Source organism: Eretmochelys imbricata, chromosome 24 (assembly GCF_965152235.1).
Source record: "Eretmochelys imbricata isolate rEreImb1 chromosome 24, rEreImb1.hap1, whole genome shotgun sequence".
NCBI lineage: Eukaryota > Metazoa > Chordata > Testudines > Cheloniidae > Eretmochelys > Eretmochelys imbricata.
In genome coordinates this window covers 8,979,316-8,998,852 of record NC_135595.1, presented here as the reverse complement: position 1 = coordinate 8,998,852, position 19,537 = coordinate 8,979,316, and the positions used below count along the sequence as shown (strand labels likewise).

At 43.1% G+C, this 19,537-nt stretch overlaps 1 protein-coding gene across 6 annotated transcripts in view; it reads left to right on the top strand.

Annotated features, from left to right (window-relative positions):
- Positions 1 to 19,537, top strand: part of POGZ (pogo transposable element derived with ZNF domain) — a 59,756-nt gene that overhangs the window by 25,804 nt on the left and 14,415 nt on the right. For 2 of the 6 annotated variants that reach the window (XM_077841715.1, XM_077841716.1), the window contains exons 4-11: positions 4,153 to 4,200; positions 7,576 to 7,751; positions 11,457 to 11,565; positions 12,119 to 12,412; positions 13,279 to 13,479; positions 14,327 to 14,436; positions 14,871 to 15,205; positions 17,059 to 17,213. In XM_077841715.1, the coding sequence (XP_077697841.1) occupies positions 4,153 to 4,200; positions 7,576 to 7,751; positions 11,457 to 11,565; positions 12,119 to 12,412; positions 13,279 to 13,479; positions 14,327 to 14,436; positions 14,871 to 15,205; positions 17,059 to 17,213 (1,428 nt within the window). The remainder of the gene's footprint in view (positions 1 to 4,152; positions 4,201 to 7,575; positions 7,752 to 11,456; positions 11,566 to 12,118; positions 12,413 to 13,278; positions 13,480 to 14,326; positions 14,437 to 14,870; positions 15,206 to 17,058; positions 17,214 to 19,537) is intronic. The other 4 variants (XM_077841718.1, XM_077841719.1, XM_077841720.1 and 1 more) reach the window with 3 other exon arrangements.

Here is a 19,537-nt window from a genome sequence, read left to right as displayed (position 1 = left end):
TTAGGCTTCCACCACTTTTCTTGGGGAGATTTTCATAAATATATCTCACTTTCAGCAAGTCTTTTAAATTGGCATTCAGTCTACATGGTCTTGTTGTTATTTCCTTCAATTATTCCTATTTCTACCTCTGTGCCCCACCCTAAGTAATTCTTGGCATTTACATATATAGCTAGCAGGTCCAATTTTGTCTGCCAGTTTTGACAGTGTTCCCTTATTTAAAAAAAGAAGAAGCAATGCTGATATGAAAATGTGGTAGGTGTCCATCTTCCACATTAGTGTGACAGTTTTGATTCAATAATTTCACTGTCAAATAAAAATATAATTTACATTCCTGTAGCACTTTTCACCCCAAGAAGCAAAGTGCTTTACACACTTTAAAATATTGAAACAGTATAAGGGAATATTTTACACATCTCTAATATACGACGACAACAACCTGACCGGATACAGCAATGCTATACAATAGTTTAGGACAAGAAGTAAGAGAGAATACTATGTCCAGTTACAACTACTAGGGGAGTTTAGGCAGGCAGATTATAATTTCATTCGAATGACTGTTGACACACATTGGACTCTTGCTGTGCTACACACATACACGACTGATTCTTTTGGTCAGCAGAGTCCACTGGAGGCCCTTGGTGCCCTCACGCCTCCCCACCTGACTGAATAAAAAGCAGAGCAGGCCCAACTGGCCCTTACTTCATTCTTACTGCCCATGGCAGTGAGTTGGAACCCTGCAATGACTGCTTACTCTGCACACTGTCATTTTTTCTTAGCCTTGTGTATAATATCTGATTGGTGTAGTTTTCTCATTTTTGCACCCATTGGTTTTATTTCTGTATAATTAGATAAGTTAGCCTACATCCCTCCCCTTGTGCTGGGGTACTAGCATTATTGCAGAATCTAAGTCACTGGGATTTAAGACTTGTTCCTTGTGTCATGCTTTGATGCCTGTTTATGATGGCACTCTTGATGCTCGCTATTCCTTGGATGAGGCAGTTCACCCATGTTGGCCTCAGTTGATGAGTCTAAAGTATTCTAGGACCTGATGAAATATATGGCAGAAACTTTAGATGTAGCCCTGGAAGTGATCTGAGAGAAGCAGCACAAACTCATGGATATTCTACATCCCTCTATGCTAGTCAGGCTTGCCATGTCCATTAATGAAGGGCTACTGGACCGTGCAAAAAATATCCATTCTGGTTACATTCAGAAGAGCTGACCGGGACTACCACGTTCCTGATCAGGGAGTCAGGTATTTTTATTTTTATCCAGCATTGGGTTTTCTTGTAGTAGTAGCAGTTCAGGAGAGATCAGGACAGCAGGGACTTTCTAAGTCCACACTGAGGAAAAAAGGATAAGAAATGGGGCCTTCTTCAACTGCATGGCATATTTGTCAGCTAACCTCCGGAGGAGGGTGACTATCAGGCCCTCATCTCGAAATATGTTGTGTTTTTTTAAACTGAGATAAGTTGTCTTAGTTTATAAACAGGCTTCTCAAGGAACACCAGGAGAACATGAAGTCTGTCATGGCAGAGGGACAGCTGACTGCCCACACTTCCTTAAAGGTTGCGCTGTACATGTTTAACACTATAGCATTCACAAGGCTGCTGCAGTAGCCATGAGGAGGTAATACTGTCAGTCCTTGGGGATTCCCGCTGAGGTCCAAGCAACAATTGAGGATCTCCCCTTTGAGGGTAACAAACTTTTCAACACTGGAATGGATGAGGCCCTCTACTCCTTGAAGGATTCATGGGTGACTGCACTCTTCAAGCATCTATACCCGACCCCAAGGAGGAAGAAGTCACTCCAGGAGCCATCCTTCACACAGCACTCCTCTATCCAATATTACAGTTGGCCACGGAGGACCTCGGAGCCACTGAAGAGGAGACAGATACTATAGCAAATGGTCCTCTGCTGCCCAACAGTCTGGGGTTTCCACAAGGCAGCAGGTTTTATGCCCACTGCTGAGAACGGATAGTATAGCCTGATGCTCTCTCTGTGTTCAAGGGCATTCACCAAGGTTGTGACAGCTTATGTAAGGAGACAGGGAAACACAGTCTAGCCTTACTTCAACAAGCCCACTGCTAGCTGGGCAGAGGAACATGGCCAGATTCTGGTTAACCTCTGGTGCGAGGTGAGCAAGACATTCGTCTTCAGCAAGAACATGAGAAATGATCATATCTACAAAACTATATCTGAGTGGCAGACAACAGACAAAAATCCACACTGATTTGGAGCATAGAATTTATAGGAGCACTGTTAGGCTCCAGATCAGCAAGAGATTACCTTCTTCAAGTGAGATTCCAAACAAAATTTAGGTGAAACTCCTGAAGGAACATGAGTGAGAACATCTCAGACTTCCAGAACACACAGCCTCATGTACTTACATTGTACAGCATGCTAGACTTCACCTGCATTCTGCCTGACATGGTCTGGGACATCACCATTCAGATCCCACACCTGGACACAGTTTCCTTATATCTGACAGCCTGGATGCTGGCTAGGTGACATCCACCAAAAGAAGCTGTTCAGCTGAGGTTCAGAACATTCTGCTACAAAGCAGGAAATATTTAGCTAGATTTAATTGCAAAGGTAAATGGAAGAGGTTTTCTATTTGGGCATCAACACTAGCTTTCTCCCTTAAAAGCACCAATACTGGACTATTTGCTAACCCTGAAACAATCTGTGCTTTCCATCCACTCCATAAGGCTCCATCTAGTAGTAATATCTGAACATCATCTTCCTATCTAGGGGTCACAGTGTATTTTTCCACCCTCATTGGCAAGATTTCCAAAGGGCCTTATACATGGCTTTTCCTCTAGTTTGGGCACCTCATGCTCCTGGGACTTCAGTACAATACACCCTCGCTGTAACGAACCCGTCGGGATTCAAGCCATTTGTTTGTTATATAGCCAGGGGTTCATTATAGTGAAAGAGGCCGACTGCCCTGGGCGGGAGGGAGCGGGAGAGGAGAGGAGGCCGCTGACAGCTTCTCCAGCCTCATGGCTGTGGCAGGGGCTGACAGCTCCTCCGGCCTCGTGGCTGTGGCAGGGCTGGAGAAGTTGTCGGCCTCCACTGCAGCTGTGGGGCTCGAAATGGGATTTGGTGACCGGGTTCTTTATAGCCGAAGGTTCGTTATTATGAAGGGCATTATAGCGAGGATATACTATATAGAGTTAGCAAGGTGAGAGCATTTGAGCTCAGGCAACCTCTGCTGCCTGTTTGAGGAATGCCTCTATATCTGAAATTTGTAGGGCAGCTACACGGTGTTCAATCCACATACTTACAAGACACTGTTCCTTAGTAGAAGCTTCCAGATCAGATGGTGATTTAGTAGGGCTGTTTTGCAGTCATTTATTTAAGTAGAACTCCTCTAATATGTACCTCCAAGCAATGGGACAACTACACTGCTTTTTAGTCACCAAGAATAAAATCTGTCAGGGCAATCAGTTGAAGAAAGAATGATTATTTCCCCTGTATTAACTGGGATCTTCGAGATGTGTTGTCCACACAGATTACACGACCTACCCTCCTTGGCCACTTCTACTAATTCCTACTTCTGTGGGATTCTCTATTGGTGAAAGAACTGAGGGATGATTGGGTTCACTCTTCCCTTTATTCACTTGGGAGTGTGGGGGGTGCAAGGGCAACTAGGGCACAGGCATAGCCCCAACTAACACTGCTGACCAAAGTAATCCTATCTTGCATGGAGGGGGTTTGCCCATTAAAAGCAAAATCTTTGTGGACAAAGCTTCTCAAAGAACCACGGTTACTGCAGGGTATGTAACATTCTATTCTAGTTGGATTTTGGCCAAGATACTACTGTTAACTCTTGTTGTACAAATGTTGCTATGGGATCTTTAATGACCATGAGTGTTCAGAACCTTGGTTTTATGACTCTTCTGAAAGATAACATGTCCTCGAGCACAGACCTGCTAATATTAGTTCAGTACTGATTTGAAGAATAACGCTACTTATTGAATTGCCGACGGTACTATATGAAATACTCATTAAAAGGAGATCCCAGCAAAATTCCTTTCTTTCAGGGTTGTAGTCATGGCCTATTGTTGAAGAGTTCTTACCTGTACAGTCTTATTTTGGCATTTTGATATACTCTCTAATTACATGATCACACTGTTTTTTCTGCAGGACCCCTGCCTCAATCAGTGCACAGGAACAATGCTGCTGACCGAATGGGTAGCTATGCAATACTTCTTTTTATCCTCATCATTTAATGTCTGACCCCATGCCTTTTTTACTGCACACAGATTTAAATCCTGAATACAGTATTATAAATTTCCTCATGGCTTTTCTTTGACATGCGTCAGTGTGGTATCTGAGTGGTTCATAAATATTAGTGAATGAATTTCATCTTTGCAATATCCCTGTCAGGTAAGATGGTATTATCCCCCATTTTACAGGTGAGGCTGTGAGACAGATTGAAGCCAAAATCGTCAAATGCCCCACTCATTTTGGGAGCCCAACCTGAGATGCCACAGGCTTGATTTTTATTCAGAGTACTTAGTGTTTTTGTAGCACTGTGTATGTTCAGAGCACAGCTCCATTGATTTCAGTTGCAGTTGTGAGCTCTTAGCACTTCTTCAGATAAGGTTTCAGGTGTTCTAAAGTGGGAACCCAGAAAATAAGGAAGATCCAGTGGGCGCTTGTGAAAAGTTTTTGGGTTAAGTGACTTACCCCTTATCAGACAGAAACTAAGTGGGAGAGGCAGGGATAGATTCCCATTCTCTAGGGTTACATTCAACTGCCATAAGCACAAAAACCCCTTTCTCCTCTTCCAGTCCCTTAGTTCATTCACTACACACCTTCCAACTTCTGCAACAAATGAGGCTGGCTCATACAGATGACACGGCCTCATTTGTTACACAACCTTGATTCATTCCCAGAGCACCTTTTCGTCTGTGCGCTGAATGAGGCAGAGATTCTATGGAAAAATATATTATGTGACCATGTAATTAAAGTCTGTATCATAATGTATATGCACAAGGGGAGTGAATTAAAGTTGCCTATGCAACCTTAATTGGGCATTATCTAACTTTTACATGCTGGACTTTTCAACCACAATGTTCTTTTGACATAACTTTTTTTTTTCCCTTCAATGTAACTTCCTAAGCTCAAAACAAAACAAGTAAACTGAAAAATAGAAATTTCATCACATGGAATTCTATTGACCCCCACATGGGTCATCAGGAAGACTGGCACATTTAGGCCCACAGCACAGACTTCAGTTAACAGGACTTATTTCCCCCAGGTGGCTAGCTCACATAGAGGATAATGAGATGCACATTTTGACAGTGAGTTTCACCGCTATACAGTGGTAACAGAGGTATGATAGAACTCAAGAATCCTGAGTTCTATTGCCGGTTCTGTAGTGGAGTATGTTTCAGTGGTTAAAGACCTTTTTGCCCTATTTTCCCCTTTCCTAGTATGTCCTTCTCCCATTCTGTTCCCGTTCCCCTTGGTACCTGTCCCCTTAGCCTGCACCCCCAACCTGCCCGTGTCTTCCCCTCCCTTCTCTTGCTCCTCCCCACTCCCTTCCTTTTGTGTAGTCAGGTTGTTTGCCCCTCGATCCTTCGTGCTGCCTGGATGCCAACTGAAGAAGCATTGAGCGCGCAGGAGAAACAATCCCTCTGTTCTCAGTTCTGGTGCCACAGCAGCTCTCTGGGTGCCAGGAGGGACAGTTGCAGGGACAGTCCTGCTAAGCCCCTACGTTCCCTGCAGCCCTAAGACTGAGCGTGCTTAGTTGCACTCTGGGGATGGTGCACTGTCACTGTGGTTGACATAAAGGAGCTGTAGTGACAGAATCTTTGGACAATAATGGAGTCATTGTCTAACAAACCTCTACTGAGCATGTGCAAATGAAATTTTTCAGATGCTGATAGTCAAATTTGGGTGTTTTTTCATGGGGATAGCAAAAGACACATCCTCAACACCAGGGCATCTCTGGCAAATATAAAGTTCCTGCTGCATAGCTTAGAGGTGCTAGAATTTCTCAACAAAACACTGTAGAATTTGTCTAACATGAGTAGAACAACATATTTTCCCTGAATCTCACTCTCTGAAACGGTGAACCGTTTTATGCTGAAACTTCCCTAAGAAAATTCAGCCTGAGGCAGACACCTGTCGTGGGAAAATTTAGCCTGGACAGTCAAAATCTTGCAAAATTAACTGCAACTGAAAATGGCATTTTATAAGGGAAAGCGTTAGGCAACTATAACAATAGTAGCAAAACCAGCACTGCGTATAACAGTAACAGGCAATGGTATTCCCGCAAAGAGACCTATTAGGTGCATAATAACTCTTTGAGACCAAAGGGATTGTGATGGAATATTTCACCATACCATGTAACATCAGGATATTGAATTCAAAGGACACAAGACACTGTCTTTTTCACAGACATGTAGACTAGGCAAAAAAGAGTTACCATTCTTTAATTTAAAAAAAAAAAAAAAGAGTTGCTGAACTGAAGGGGCAAAGGCCTTAAAGTATTTTAGGATATTCTCATGACTCTAGTGTGATCCAAATGTGCTAAATAATTTTTCTGTATATTAAGGCTGAAAGTGAGATTGTGTACTGTGTCTCTTGGATGTGCAGCACATGCAAGCACTGTCCAGGAGCAGGAAGAGGGGCTAAGGTGGCTTTAAGGTCACCTTTGTGCCCTCCCTCCCGGTACTGGGTTGTTCTAGGGGGCAGTGCAGCGCTCAGCATGATTGTGGCTGCCATCTCTGACTGCCTATGGTTGGCAGTGCTGCCCAGAATTTCTATGATGCTGTGCACTGTGTTTCTTCTGCTGGAAAACCACTTACACTGGGGCTTGCAAGAGGTCCTGTGTCAGTTTGCTTACCTCACCCTGAAGCAGTGCCTGCGTGCCAGTCGAATTCTTTTCTTGTCAGCTAAAAGAAAAGGAATACTCGTGGCACCTTAGAGACTAAACAATTTATTTGAGCATAAGCTTTCGTGAGCTACAGCTCACTTCATCGGATGCATAAAGTGGAAAATGCAGTGAGGATGTTTTATACACACAGACCATGAAAAAATGGGTGTTTATCACTTCAAAAGGTTTTCTCTCCCCCCACCCCACTCTCCTGCTGGTAATAGCTTATCTAAAGTGATCACTGTCCTTACAATGTGTATGATAATCAAGGTGGGCCATTTCCGGCACAAATCCAGGGTTTAACAAGAACGTCTGAGGAACAGTGGGGTGGGGGGGGGGGGTAGGAAAAATCAAGGGGAAATAGGTTACCTTTTCTCGTCTCATTATGCTGCCGGAGCAGTGTTCAACAGCTATGCTGGGGAGCAGGAGAAATCCATCTTTGAGATATTTCAAAACTATCTGTGGGTTTTGGATGCCCAGTTCTCTGCACAGCTTTGAAAATCTCAGATGTGCAGACTAGTAAAATGATACATGGGAGGCGTGGAGGGGTGCGTCTTTTGGATAATATATTTTAAAATGTGTTCAGTGTAACTAATTCAAATTGTGGAGGCCAAAACTAGTCACTGAGGAATCAGTATGAAAAATTTAAGGTGTGTAAAATAAAATTGTTTTTCTTCCAGCTGCCAACCCTCTTGTTCAGCAAGGTGGACAGCCACTCATCCTTACCCAGAACCCAACATCGGGGCTAGGCACAATGGTAACACAGCCAGTGTTACGACCTGTTCAGGTGATGCAGAATGCCAACCATGTTACTAATTCACCAGTGAGCAGCCAACCTATCTTTATAACAACACAGGTGAGTTTTCTGTTCCCATGTACTTAAGTATTCTTAAATATTTTGAAGCACTCTACGTAACTGTACTTAAGTACTTTTACGTATTCTGTACTTAGTGCTTGTATTTAAGTACTACTGAAGGTACCTAAATCATAAGTAACTTAAAAAAAAAAATTAAAAAACCGCAAGTACTTTTTCAGACTGTCCTGGATTCTGGTTCATCCCCAGAAACCACTGTCCTGGGTTGGGCACTTTAGGCGCTCAGTTCCAGCTGCACTGGGCTTTTTTCTGTTCCTGCTGTTTCATCAGCCAGGGAGGGTGGTGGCCCTGCCCTCTTCATTTCTGATTGGTCACTGCGACAGGTCCAGCCTATTGGAGGGGTGAGTCAGTATGGGGGAGGGGGCAGAGCAGGCAGACACATACCTCTCAGTGTCCTGCATTGAGAAAACAAGCCCAGTAGCTGCTTACCCTGCAGGGTGGGATAAGAAATGCCTGCCAGGCACTGGGCATGCTCCAGTGCTGAAGGGGCTATTGGGAAATTGAGGCCTAAGGAATTGTTTTGTCAACTTCTGCTTAGTGCCACCACTACCAGTCATTGTATCATTGATTATACTTCCTGATTCATTTCCTTTTGAATTGTAAATATTCTTAGTCTTCTTTAATCTGGAAATATCTCTTCAGTCACTAATGGCGTGTGAAAATAAAGTGTTGCCGATTGTAGTGAGAACTTACTTCTCAGATGTTGCTGAAGATGATGAGAACTTTATTGAAGCAGTTTGTAGTTTGTGCAAACCAAAAAGAAAGACAATTCACAGACAAGATAAGGCACCCTCAGATTTCACCAAACATGCAGGTAAATAATTATTATTAATTAAATATGGTTCATTCCATTTTTTGCTCACTATATTTTCTCCTTAGTTGGACATATTTATTATTTCTTGAACTGCTGTTTTGGTATGTTTCCTGAAATTGTGATTTACTAGGCCAGAAAAGGCCAGAAATACCATATTTACTCTAATTCAGTTTGTTGTAAAACACAGACCCCAAGCAGTATTTATGGTATGTTTTATACATCACTTAGCATTTGTTTTTCCTTTTGTATTTGAGCAGAATAATAATTAAACATTTATACATATAGTTGCTCTGAATAAAATAAAATAATTCTTATTTGTTTTTTAGAGAAGTCATGGAGAAAAGGACTTTGGATGTAAGCAAACTATTGATGACTTGTTCACAGCATCTGGGGAAACCCCAAAGTGAAAGACCCCCAGTTTTGATACTTTTCTGCAGCAATTACTCTGTGATGGAGCAGTGTCCAAAGAAAATATAGACAAACTAATTCTCAGTTTTATTAGTGATATGCTGACTCTGTCAACTGTTGAAGGGTGTGGCTTTCACACTTTATTTATTGGACTTATTCCCAAGGCTGCTGTCATGTGAACTGAAAAAATAAAGATTAAACTACTGGGACAATACAGCTTGGTTCTTGAAAGCATAAAAAACAAATTGGCATCTCTACGTTATGTTTGCACGACTGGAGATGTGTGGACACATCAGGCAAGAAGCTACGTGGATATTACCTGTCACTGGATTGACTACTAATCCAACAAGAGTCCGCAGTCTTAGGCTTCCATCACTTTTTTGGAACACAAGACAATAAGATCACTTCTCTGTTGGCTCAGATCCACTCACAGTTTGATCTGGATTCAATAAAAATAACACTTGACAAAGATAGTGTTAGCAATTTTGTTAAAGCCTTCAAGCTGTTTTCAGGACCTGGAGTGTTGGAGGATGATGCTGATAAGGAAGTGGAGGAGGATGCTAGTAAACAAGTGGACACCCCACGTTCTGATAGATGTAGCCATGTGAGTATTGATGAAGTTTTGACAAGCGATACTGCTGACTGTTCATGTATATTTTACCACCACATATTTTGCCACTACATATGACTGTTTTTCGTACACTCTGAACTTGGTAGCAACTACTGATGCTTCTAGGGCTCTTGCCAAGAACTCTCAATACAAGCGTCTCTTCAGAAGTGTAGTGGCTAAGTGCTCTGTCTTAAGCAACACTGCATACCAGAGTTCTGAGATTGTGAATGACACGCTTGGAAAAACAATCCGCAAACCTACCTCTAAGCAATGGAATTCAGAGTTTAGTAGCTTTCACCGTATTTACAACATGCCTGATAGAGTTAATATTGTGATGGAGCATATCCCACTGTCAAAATTCTCCAACACAGCTGGAATATCTAAGTGAGTTGCTGGAGGTGATGTCCACGGTTGCCACTGGACTTGGTAGATAATGTGAAGGAAGGCCATAGAAAAGGTTTGGATGTATTTTGACGTTTGATGCAGCTGTGAGTAACAAAAGTGCAAAGTCATTTGTTGCTGTTCCAGTGCCACGCCGATTTTATTTTAAAGTTGCATTGGCTGCTGAATCAGATTGAGAGAAAAATTGCAGAGGAAGTTCTTTTTACATAATCTGGTTTGTTGTGACAGCCTACCAAAGCCTACAGATCAAGCAATAACATCCAAAGATGCCACTAATTTCTATTGCTTTGATGATCAGGGGGCATCTGACTCCCACTTAAGAATTGTTGGTATACAACTCCACAGTGATCCATCTCATGAATTTGATCAACTGAAAAAACATCCAGTAGTTGTTAAACTTTTTATCAAATTTAATACTACCCTGCCAATCATGTTCCAGTGGAAAGATTATTCAGTAGCGCTGGACAAATCCTTTTGCCAAGAAGGAACTGTCTTCAGGATGATACATTCAAGATTCTACTGTTGAAGAAAATGCCCATTTAATCGAATGAGCTGCTGTTTGTAAATAACATATAAATGATATAATGGAAAGGAAATTTATTTACGTTTTAAGTGATTTTTTTCATTGTTGTTCCATCTCTTTTGTATATATAAATAAAATTTAATCGTTGCTCTTTTTCTTCTACTATGTGCTTATGTTATTTAGGTGGTAGTTCATCTGTTGGCCAGGAAATACAGGCATGAAAGTACTTGCACTTGTATTTTTTACCTATAAATGCATAAGTATTATTTCCACAATATATTTGTACTTCTAAGTACTTCTGTAATGATATACTTGTCACTTATATTAAAGTCCTTTTTATCAGTACTTATGGCAACACAAGGGGATGGTGCTGGTCCTTTGGCTGGTACAGAGGAGCCTGGGCTCTTGGATCGTCAGTTCTGTTTGTTAGTTTTATTTTAGTAACAAACAAACACCTGTGGAAAACAGAGAATAAAAATGCTTGGAAGACTAACCTGCCTTGGCTAATACTTATCAGTTTGTCACTCTGATCACTTCATATGACTTACTCTGACTAGTGCTGTCAATATGAAAATTCTTCATTTACCTTTACTTTTTTGAGGTGGGTGGGAGGGGGTTGGGATTAGAGGATCTTTTTGAGCAGATTTCTACTGGAAGAGAAATTGGATTTATTACTTTGCAGAAATAGGGTCCAATCTAATGCCAACTGAAATCGATGCAGACTCATACTGACCAAATACTGGTTCTGCTGTGATTGCTGAATTTGTCTCTTCCACTCCTAAACATACCTAGCAAACCTCAAAGAAGTAATTTGGGAAGACCATTCAGGCACTAACGGCACATTGTGATTGGTAAACTGCACACGGATTATCTCTGTTTTTGGTTTGTTGGAATAAATATGTTAAAGATAATTTTGCCTCTTAAATGCAGGGATTTCCAGTAAGGAATGTCCGGCCTGTACAAAACACAATGAATCAGGTTGGAATTGTTCTGAACGTACAGCAAGGCCAAACAGTTAGACCCATTACCCTAGTCCCAGGTAAGCAGTGTATCCACTGAAACAGACTAAATGGGCATGTGGTAGAAATCTGTTGTTTAGCGTTTATCCAACTAAAGGAACATAAACTAAAAATATTATATCTTGAAATTTGTTTCCTTATCTGTGTTGCCAGTAGCCCTTGAAGAGTGGGATTTTTCTTAGGGACCTAAACCCCTCGTCCTTCAAACACTTTCCTACTCTGAGTAGTCTCACTCGCAGCAGTAAAGCTAAGCACATATGTAAGAGTTTTCAGGATTGGGGTCTGTATGACTAGGAGTATGAGTCCCACTGAAAACTGTGGTACTTTGGAAAATCCTACCCAAAATTATTAAAAAGGGAAGAATTTGAACATGTAATTTTCACTGTCTGTTTCCTTTTGCATTTCACTCATCTTGGAAAGTGAAACTATTTTCAAAGGTGCTGAGCATTCATAACCTCCAGCGAAGTTAGTGGGAGTTGAGAGGGCTCAGTGCTGCTGGGAAACAAGCAGTTAGATATCTGACACATCAAGTGGGAGCATCGGATCTAACCAGGTTTTCTGTTCTTTTTGAAGCCCCAGGTACCCAGTTTGTTAAACCAACCGTTGGAGTTCCTCAGGTTTTCTCTCAAATGGCCCAGGTGAGACCAGGTACAACCATGCCGGTGCGACCCACTACCAACACTTTCACTACGGTCATTCCGGCCACGCTTACCATCAGGAGCACTGTACCACAGTCCCAGTCACAACAGCAAAGTAAGTCCACTCCCAGCACCTCCACAACTCCTACTTCAACGCAGCCAACAACACTTGGACAGTTAACTGTGCAGCAGCCAGGGCAATCCAGTCAAGCTACTAACCCTAAATTAGGTAAGACCTCCCATGGGAAAGCAGTGGGATTCAAGTGTTTATAATTTGATCTTCAGATATGTGGCCTAGTGGCTAGAGTATGGGAGGAGTAGTCCTGGGTTCTATTCCTGACTCTGTCACTGACACATTGCGTAACTATGGGCAAGTCACTTAACTGCTCTGTGCCTCAGTTTGCCCATCTGTAAAATGGGGATAATCCTTCCATATATCCCAGATGGGTATGAGAATTAACTAATTCGTGTTTATAAAATGTTTTGAGATACTCAGATGAAAGACCCTAAAAAATGCTTATTTGTGTGTTTTGAAAGATTATATATGAAGCTGTTTTTAAGATTAAGAAGGGCACAGTGGAAATTAGTCATTCCTTTTATATGATGTCCAATATTACAATAATGATGGATTGTTCAAAAATAATGGTAAACAACTTTTAGAACAAATAAAAGTACTGCTTCATTCAGCAAGTGGTCCAGACAATGTAATTACATTTAGGAAGTCAGAGTCAAATACTACAGCAAGATTCAGAAAAGGGGTGTGGATAATTTTTGACAATCAATAACATGTATAGTTATTCACAGGACAAATCTCATGTTTCATGGTGTAAGCTGATAGCTGGAGGGGGTCAGAAGAGTGTTGTCCTCCCCTAACCCTTCCTGTACAACTCTGATGAATCAGGTATTGATCACGGTCAGAGTCAGGATACCAGAACTGATGGTCTTATGTGGTACAGTAAATGATGGGGGACATGTTCGACCCATGGTCTGATCGGATATATCAGGATGTAGGACATGAGAGATGAGAGGTCTTGCCTGGTATATCAAATCCTGTGTTCCTACATTTTTTTTCTCCATTGTCCCTTCTGTTGGCAGTGAGTATTGCAAGCTTTGTGACTGTGAAGAGACCTGGAGTAACTGGAGAGAACAGCAATGAGGTTGCTAAGCTGGTGAACACACTGAATACCATTCCTTCATTAGGCCAGAGCCCTGGTCCACTTGTGGTTTCTAATAGCAGCCCTGCACATGGTTCCCAGCGATCCAGTGTTTCAGAGTCGTCGTCGTCATCGCTGAAAGGTACGGTCTGTGGTAGCCTAGATTCTGCTGAAAGCACAGACTTCTAAAGATGTTCCTAACACTCAATTTCTGAAGCAGAAAACGGTAACTAAGCATGTTATATAGATTGCATATAAAAGGGGAAACAGACCTGTTAAACAGCTATACAGTTGAATTTCATGTCTTCATTGCTCTAAAGTTTTTCCTAGTGAGTGTCCTATATTTATCATGTGAGTTCCTGACTACTCCTTGTATTTATTACTGTGTATTCAGTGTTATGGATGCCCATGCTACCATTGTTAGAATTATTATTTACACATCACCATGGGCATACAGAGCTCTTTACAGACATGTAAGAGGGTAGCTTCTGTGCTACTTCTCCTGCACAGAAGGCACATCTCAGTGGGAGTGAGGCAAAAGATGGCTTTAAGCTACCTTTTGTGCCATCCAGATTCTGGACTTCTGCCCATGTTTGGAGGTGAGAACAAGGAGTTTGAACTTGATGTGGATGGGGGCAGGAAGTCAGTGAAAGGATACAAGGAGAGTGAAGTGTGATTGGAGTAGTGGGAGAAGATGATTTTAGCTGCAAGATGTTTATCAGAAAATTCTTAGGACATCAGTGACTGTGTTCTGAGGAGTGATGAGTGTGCAGTGTATCTCATATGAGTTGTCATAAATCTGCACATTTTCATACCTCTCCTCTCAAGTCCTGTTAGCAATTAACGTTATTACTCTTGAAATGAATCACTTTCAATAGGGCCAGAACTTAGATCCAAGTTTTTATTGAAATGTAGGGGTAGTATCAGATTCCAGATCTGGTTTATCCAGTTTTTTATTATTGTTGTTATTATTGTTATTGTTATTACAGTCAGCTCTTCTCCTGTCCCCACATTTGATTTACAAGATGGTGGCCGGAAAGTCTGCCCAAGATGCAATGCCCAATTTCGAGTGACTGAGGCTTTAAGAGGACATATGTGTGTAAGTAACCATTCTGAGATGAAGAATTCATTAGTCAGTACTATTGATTGTATACGGCAATACTGAAGAACAGTGTTCTCCCCACGGAAGGGGCTTGGGTAGGACAATCTGATGGGGGAATGGAAAATCTACCACAGGATCTTTAATAACTCCAAGTAGGCAGGACCTAGTTTTATATCTTGTTAAAAAGGACTGTTCCTCCAGTAGCACTGCCCCTTCCTAGCAATGGTCTCACCCAGCTGTACTGACTTGGAGGGAAGAGCATCCACCTCACTACTTCCTGAAGGTTGCTGTGGTGGGCTCCCAGCTCTCATGAGACCCAGCCTGCTTAGCTTGTGCGAGCCAATGAGGTCACAGCCCACACTGTATGTGTAGTGATATAGTTACTGTTATGTACAATCTAATCATTAGTGTGGCTTTTCTTTTTCCTGAAGTACTGCTGCCCTGAAATGGTTGAATTCCTCAAGAAAGGAAAATCTCTGGAACCTGAACCAAATATTCAGCCTACAAAGCCTCCATCTCCAGAAAAAACTGCAACTGTTGCTTCACCACCCTCCTCCACACCTATCCCTGCATTGTCTCCACCCGCTAAAGCTCCAGAGCAAAGTGAAAATGCAGGTGATTCATCCCAGAGCAAACTCATCATGTTGGTAGATGATTTCTACTATGGCAGGGATGGCGGCAAAGTGACTCAGCTTTTGAACTTCCCCAAGGTTCCAACATCCTTCCGGTGTCCACACTGCACCAAGAGGCTAAAGAACAACATACGGTAAGAGGAATGCCACATGCCCCTATAACAATACCTCGCAGTTCTTGAATCTGCACGTCTCAAAGTGAGTTACTATGTCAATCAATTAAGTTCCAAAGCCCCCCTTATAGGGTAGGTAAGTCACAAACAGAGGCATGGAGAGGTGAAGTAATTTGCCCATGATCACACAATGAGTCAGTGGCAGAGCTGGGAACTGAACCCAGAATTCTTTTGGCTAGAACAGGGTTCCCAAACTTTTTTCCTTGAGGCCCTCCTGCAGCTGCAATAGGCACTGCAGCTGACTATTAGCACTTCTTGCTGCTTTCCAGGAGGTGGCACCCGGGGTTGGAGGTATGACTTAAGCTGTTCAGGGGCAGCTGAACCTTTAAATTATGCCCTCCCCGCTATCAGTGTATACAGTTTGATAGTGCTCCCTCCCCTCAAGGTGATCAAATGGGAAATCAGGCAAGGGGCTGTTTAGCATGTAGCATGACTGCCACACGTCTGTCAGGGAGAGGGCACCATGGAGCGTGCACGGCCCCTTGCCTCAGCAGGGAGCAGGGCCAGCAAAAGAGTGAAGGGGCCAGGCAGGTGCCACAGCCAGCCCCCACTGACACCCTCCACCTCTGCAGACCACTGAGTGCCTTGAGCTTGTCACGTGGCAGCCTTGCCCCAGTCACCTGCCCAGCACCCTTGTGTGCTTCACAGGCAGCCCCTGTCCGGGAACAAGAGAGAGGTTCGGGGGCCCCCAATGCTGGGCAAAGGCAGGCACTTGGGTTGGGCCCGGCCATTATCCGTGATGGTCATTGTCTAGGAGGAAACAGAGCAGCACTGCTGTGCTCTGGTTATTGGGGGAGCCGTGGAGCTGATACTCCAGGAGGCCAGACAGCCATGGATTGTGGGGGTGCAGTGGCTTGGAGCAGGAACAGCCACGAACCCACCAGCCACCCTGGGAGCTGCCACCTCTCAGGGCCAGCCCCTTCTCTCCTGTCGCACAGCAGCTCCACATCGCCCTTTGTGGGTGCTGAGCTCCTCCGGCACTGAGCAGGGGCCATCACTAGCTGCCACTTCGTCACTGTCTGCTTCACAAACTCCAGTGTCCTCTCCAAACTCCGCCCATGGCCCATGTAGAGCACCCAGGACTGTATGGTGGCCAGTAGACCACCCAGGACTGTCTGGTGGGCCACGGCCCACAGTTTGGGAACCTCTGGGCTAGAATAATGGAATCCTGAGTCCTAATAGAACTTTTAACACCTGTAATTTCTGATTAACTAACCGCTAGTCCAGTCCCTAGAACCCATGATAGAGTATTCTCCACTGCTTTATCCAGTTGAGTTTGAACATGAGAGCTGAAGAGAAGAGGTAATTTCCTGTTTGTGGAACAGATTGTACAATGCACAAGAATCCTCTCTAGTATCTTATTGCTACAATAGTCAGTATTAAAATTTGACTTTGAGCTAATATGCTTTATCATGGCAGATGGAGAATGTTAGTTGTTATCCTCTTGATGCTGCTCCTTCAGTGGGCAGTGAGAGAGCAGAGTCAGATGTATCCTGCTATCCAGGGGCTGAATAAGCTGCTGTTGAAGCATCTCTGGGCCACAGAGTGAGGAACATCATGTCCATCTCTTTGATGGAGGAGAGTTGCCGTCATGTCAGGCCTGGTTTTAGTAGGGTTAGTGAGAAGAGAGTATCTTAATGCTATGCCAAAAATGCAGTTACTTTATTAGCTATTTGAAAATAAATGTTTTTGCTACTAGTGAAAGCAATGCCAAAATAACCAATGTAAAAGTGTCTGGTTCACACCATTTCCAGGGTTGATATGGATGCGAATGTTTTTGTATTTATGTTCACATACACTCTGCTCTCCTTCAGGTTTATGAATCATATGAAACACCATGTTGAACTAGATCAGCAGAATGGGGAGGTAGATGTCCATACTATCTGCCAGCACTGTTACAGGCAGTTCTCCACCCCCTTCCAGCTGCAGTGCCACCTAGAGAATGTTCACAGTCCCTATGAATCAACCAGTAAGTGGTGGTAGCAGGGGGGTTGTTTGTTTATTTCAGGATTTCAGTGTAAGTCTCTGGAGAAAGAGGTCTATCCATCCTGGGACCATGCCATCATGATGCAGGGTGTGATGTGGAGTTACATGGAATTAGATTTTCTTGCATGCCTGCAAAAGTTCAAACCAAACTGTAGTATTAGTCCAAAGTGATTTCATTGTCAAGGATATTTTAAAGATCCAAAACAATCATAATCAGATAATGTTTAGGTTCTGATATGAACCTCCTAAAGGAATGAAATTCTGAGCTAAGATAACTCCATGGAGCTTTTATTGGGGCTTGTTGTTTATTCTTTTAAGCAATAAAATTAATCTAGTGCAGGTGAAAGCAGACTGAAGTCCTCAGTTTATACACATACGATGTGTTTCCCCACACCATGCCCACCAGTGCCACCTTGTGGGATGAGAAAGTTCAGGTACTATGCCTTACTCAATCTCTTGTAACTTTTCAACTGTCTTAAAACGTGATGACTAGTCATTGTTTATACCTTTCTTTGGACAGTGGTAGTCATTCTACATCTTGCATGCATTTTGCGGTTAGTATATTGCTAAAATATCTGTCACAGCAATTTCAAAACTGCCAAATGTTATGCTTAGTAAAATTCCACTCCTTAAAGTTAGCTTTATTTTATCTGCAAAGCATGATGGGACTGTTGTTTCCACACAACTCTTAGGTTCTTTCTTTGGCCTGTTCTAAATGTCAACAGGACACTTTTCAGAGTAGCAACCGTGTTAGTCTGTATCCGCAAAAAGAAAATGGACACTTGTCCGTTAGAAGCTTAGAATCATAGAAGATTAGGGTTGGAAGAGACCTCAGGAGGTCACCTAGTCCAAACCCCTGCTCAAAGCAGGACCAACACCAACTAAATCATCCCAGCCAGGGCTTTGTCAAGCCAGCCATTAAAAACCTCTGTGGATGGAGATTCTACCACTGCCCTAGGTAACCCAGTCCAGTGCTTCACCACCCTCCTAGAGAAAGAGTTTTTCCTAATATGCAACCTAGACCTCCCCCACTGCAACTTGAGACCATTGCTCCTTGTTCTGTCATCTGCCACCACATAGAACAGCCTAGCTCCATCCTCTTTGGAACCCCCTTCAGGTAGTTGAAGGCTGCTATAAAATCCCCCCTCACTCTTCTCTTCTGCAGACTAAATAAGCCCAGTTCCTTTAGCCTCTCCTCATAAATCATGTGCCCCAGCCCCATAATCATTTTCATTGCCCTCTGCTGGACCCTCCAATTTGTTCACATTCTTTCTGTAGTGGGGGAATCAAAACTGGGCACAGTACTCCGGATGTGGCCTCACCTGTGCTGAAAAGAGGGGAATAATCACTTCCCTTGATCTGCTGGCAATGCTTCTACTAATGCAGCCCAATATGCCGCTAGCCTTCTTGGCAACAAGGCAAACTGTTGACTCATATCCAGCTTTTCGTCCACTGTAATCCCCAGGTCCTTTTCTGCAGAACTGCCGCTTAGCCAATCAGTCCCCAGTCTATAGCAGTGCCTGGGATTCTTCCGTCCTAAGTGCAGGACTCTGCACTTTTTCTTGTTGAACCTCATCAGATTTCTTATAGCCCAATCCTCCAATTTATGTAGGTCACTCTGGACCCTATCCCTACCCTTCAGCTTATGTACATCTCCCCCCAGCTTAGTGTCATCCGCAAACTTGCTGAGGGTGCGATCTATCCCATCATCCAGATCATTAATGAAGATATTGAACAAAACCTGCCCCAGGACAGACCTCTGGGACACGCCGCTTGATACCGGCTGCCAACTAGACATCGAGCCATTGATCTCTACCTGTTGAGCCCGATGATCTAGCCAGCTTTCTATTCACCTTATAGTCCATTCATCCAATCCATACTTTTTAACTTGCTGGCAAGAATACTGTGGGAGACTGTATCAAAAGCTTTGCTAAAGTGAAGATATATCACGTCCACCGCTTTCCTCATAGCCACAAAGCCAGTTATCTCATCATAGAAGGCAATCGGGTTGGTCAGGCATGACTCCTTTGGTGAATCCATGTTGACTATTCCTGATCACCTTCCTCTCCTCCAAGTGGTTCAAAATGGATTCCTTGTGGACTTGCTCCATGATTTTTCCAGGGACTGAGGTGAGGCTGACTGATCTGTAGTTCCCCAGATTCTCCTTCTTCCTTTTTTTTAAAGATGGGCACTATATTTGCCTTTTTCCAGTCATCCAGGACCTCCCCCAGTTGCCACGAGTTTTCAGAGATAATGGCCAATGGCTCTGCAGTCACATCAGCCAACTCCCTCAGCACCCTTGGATGC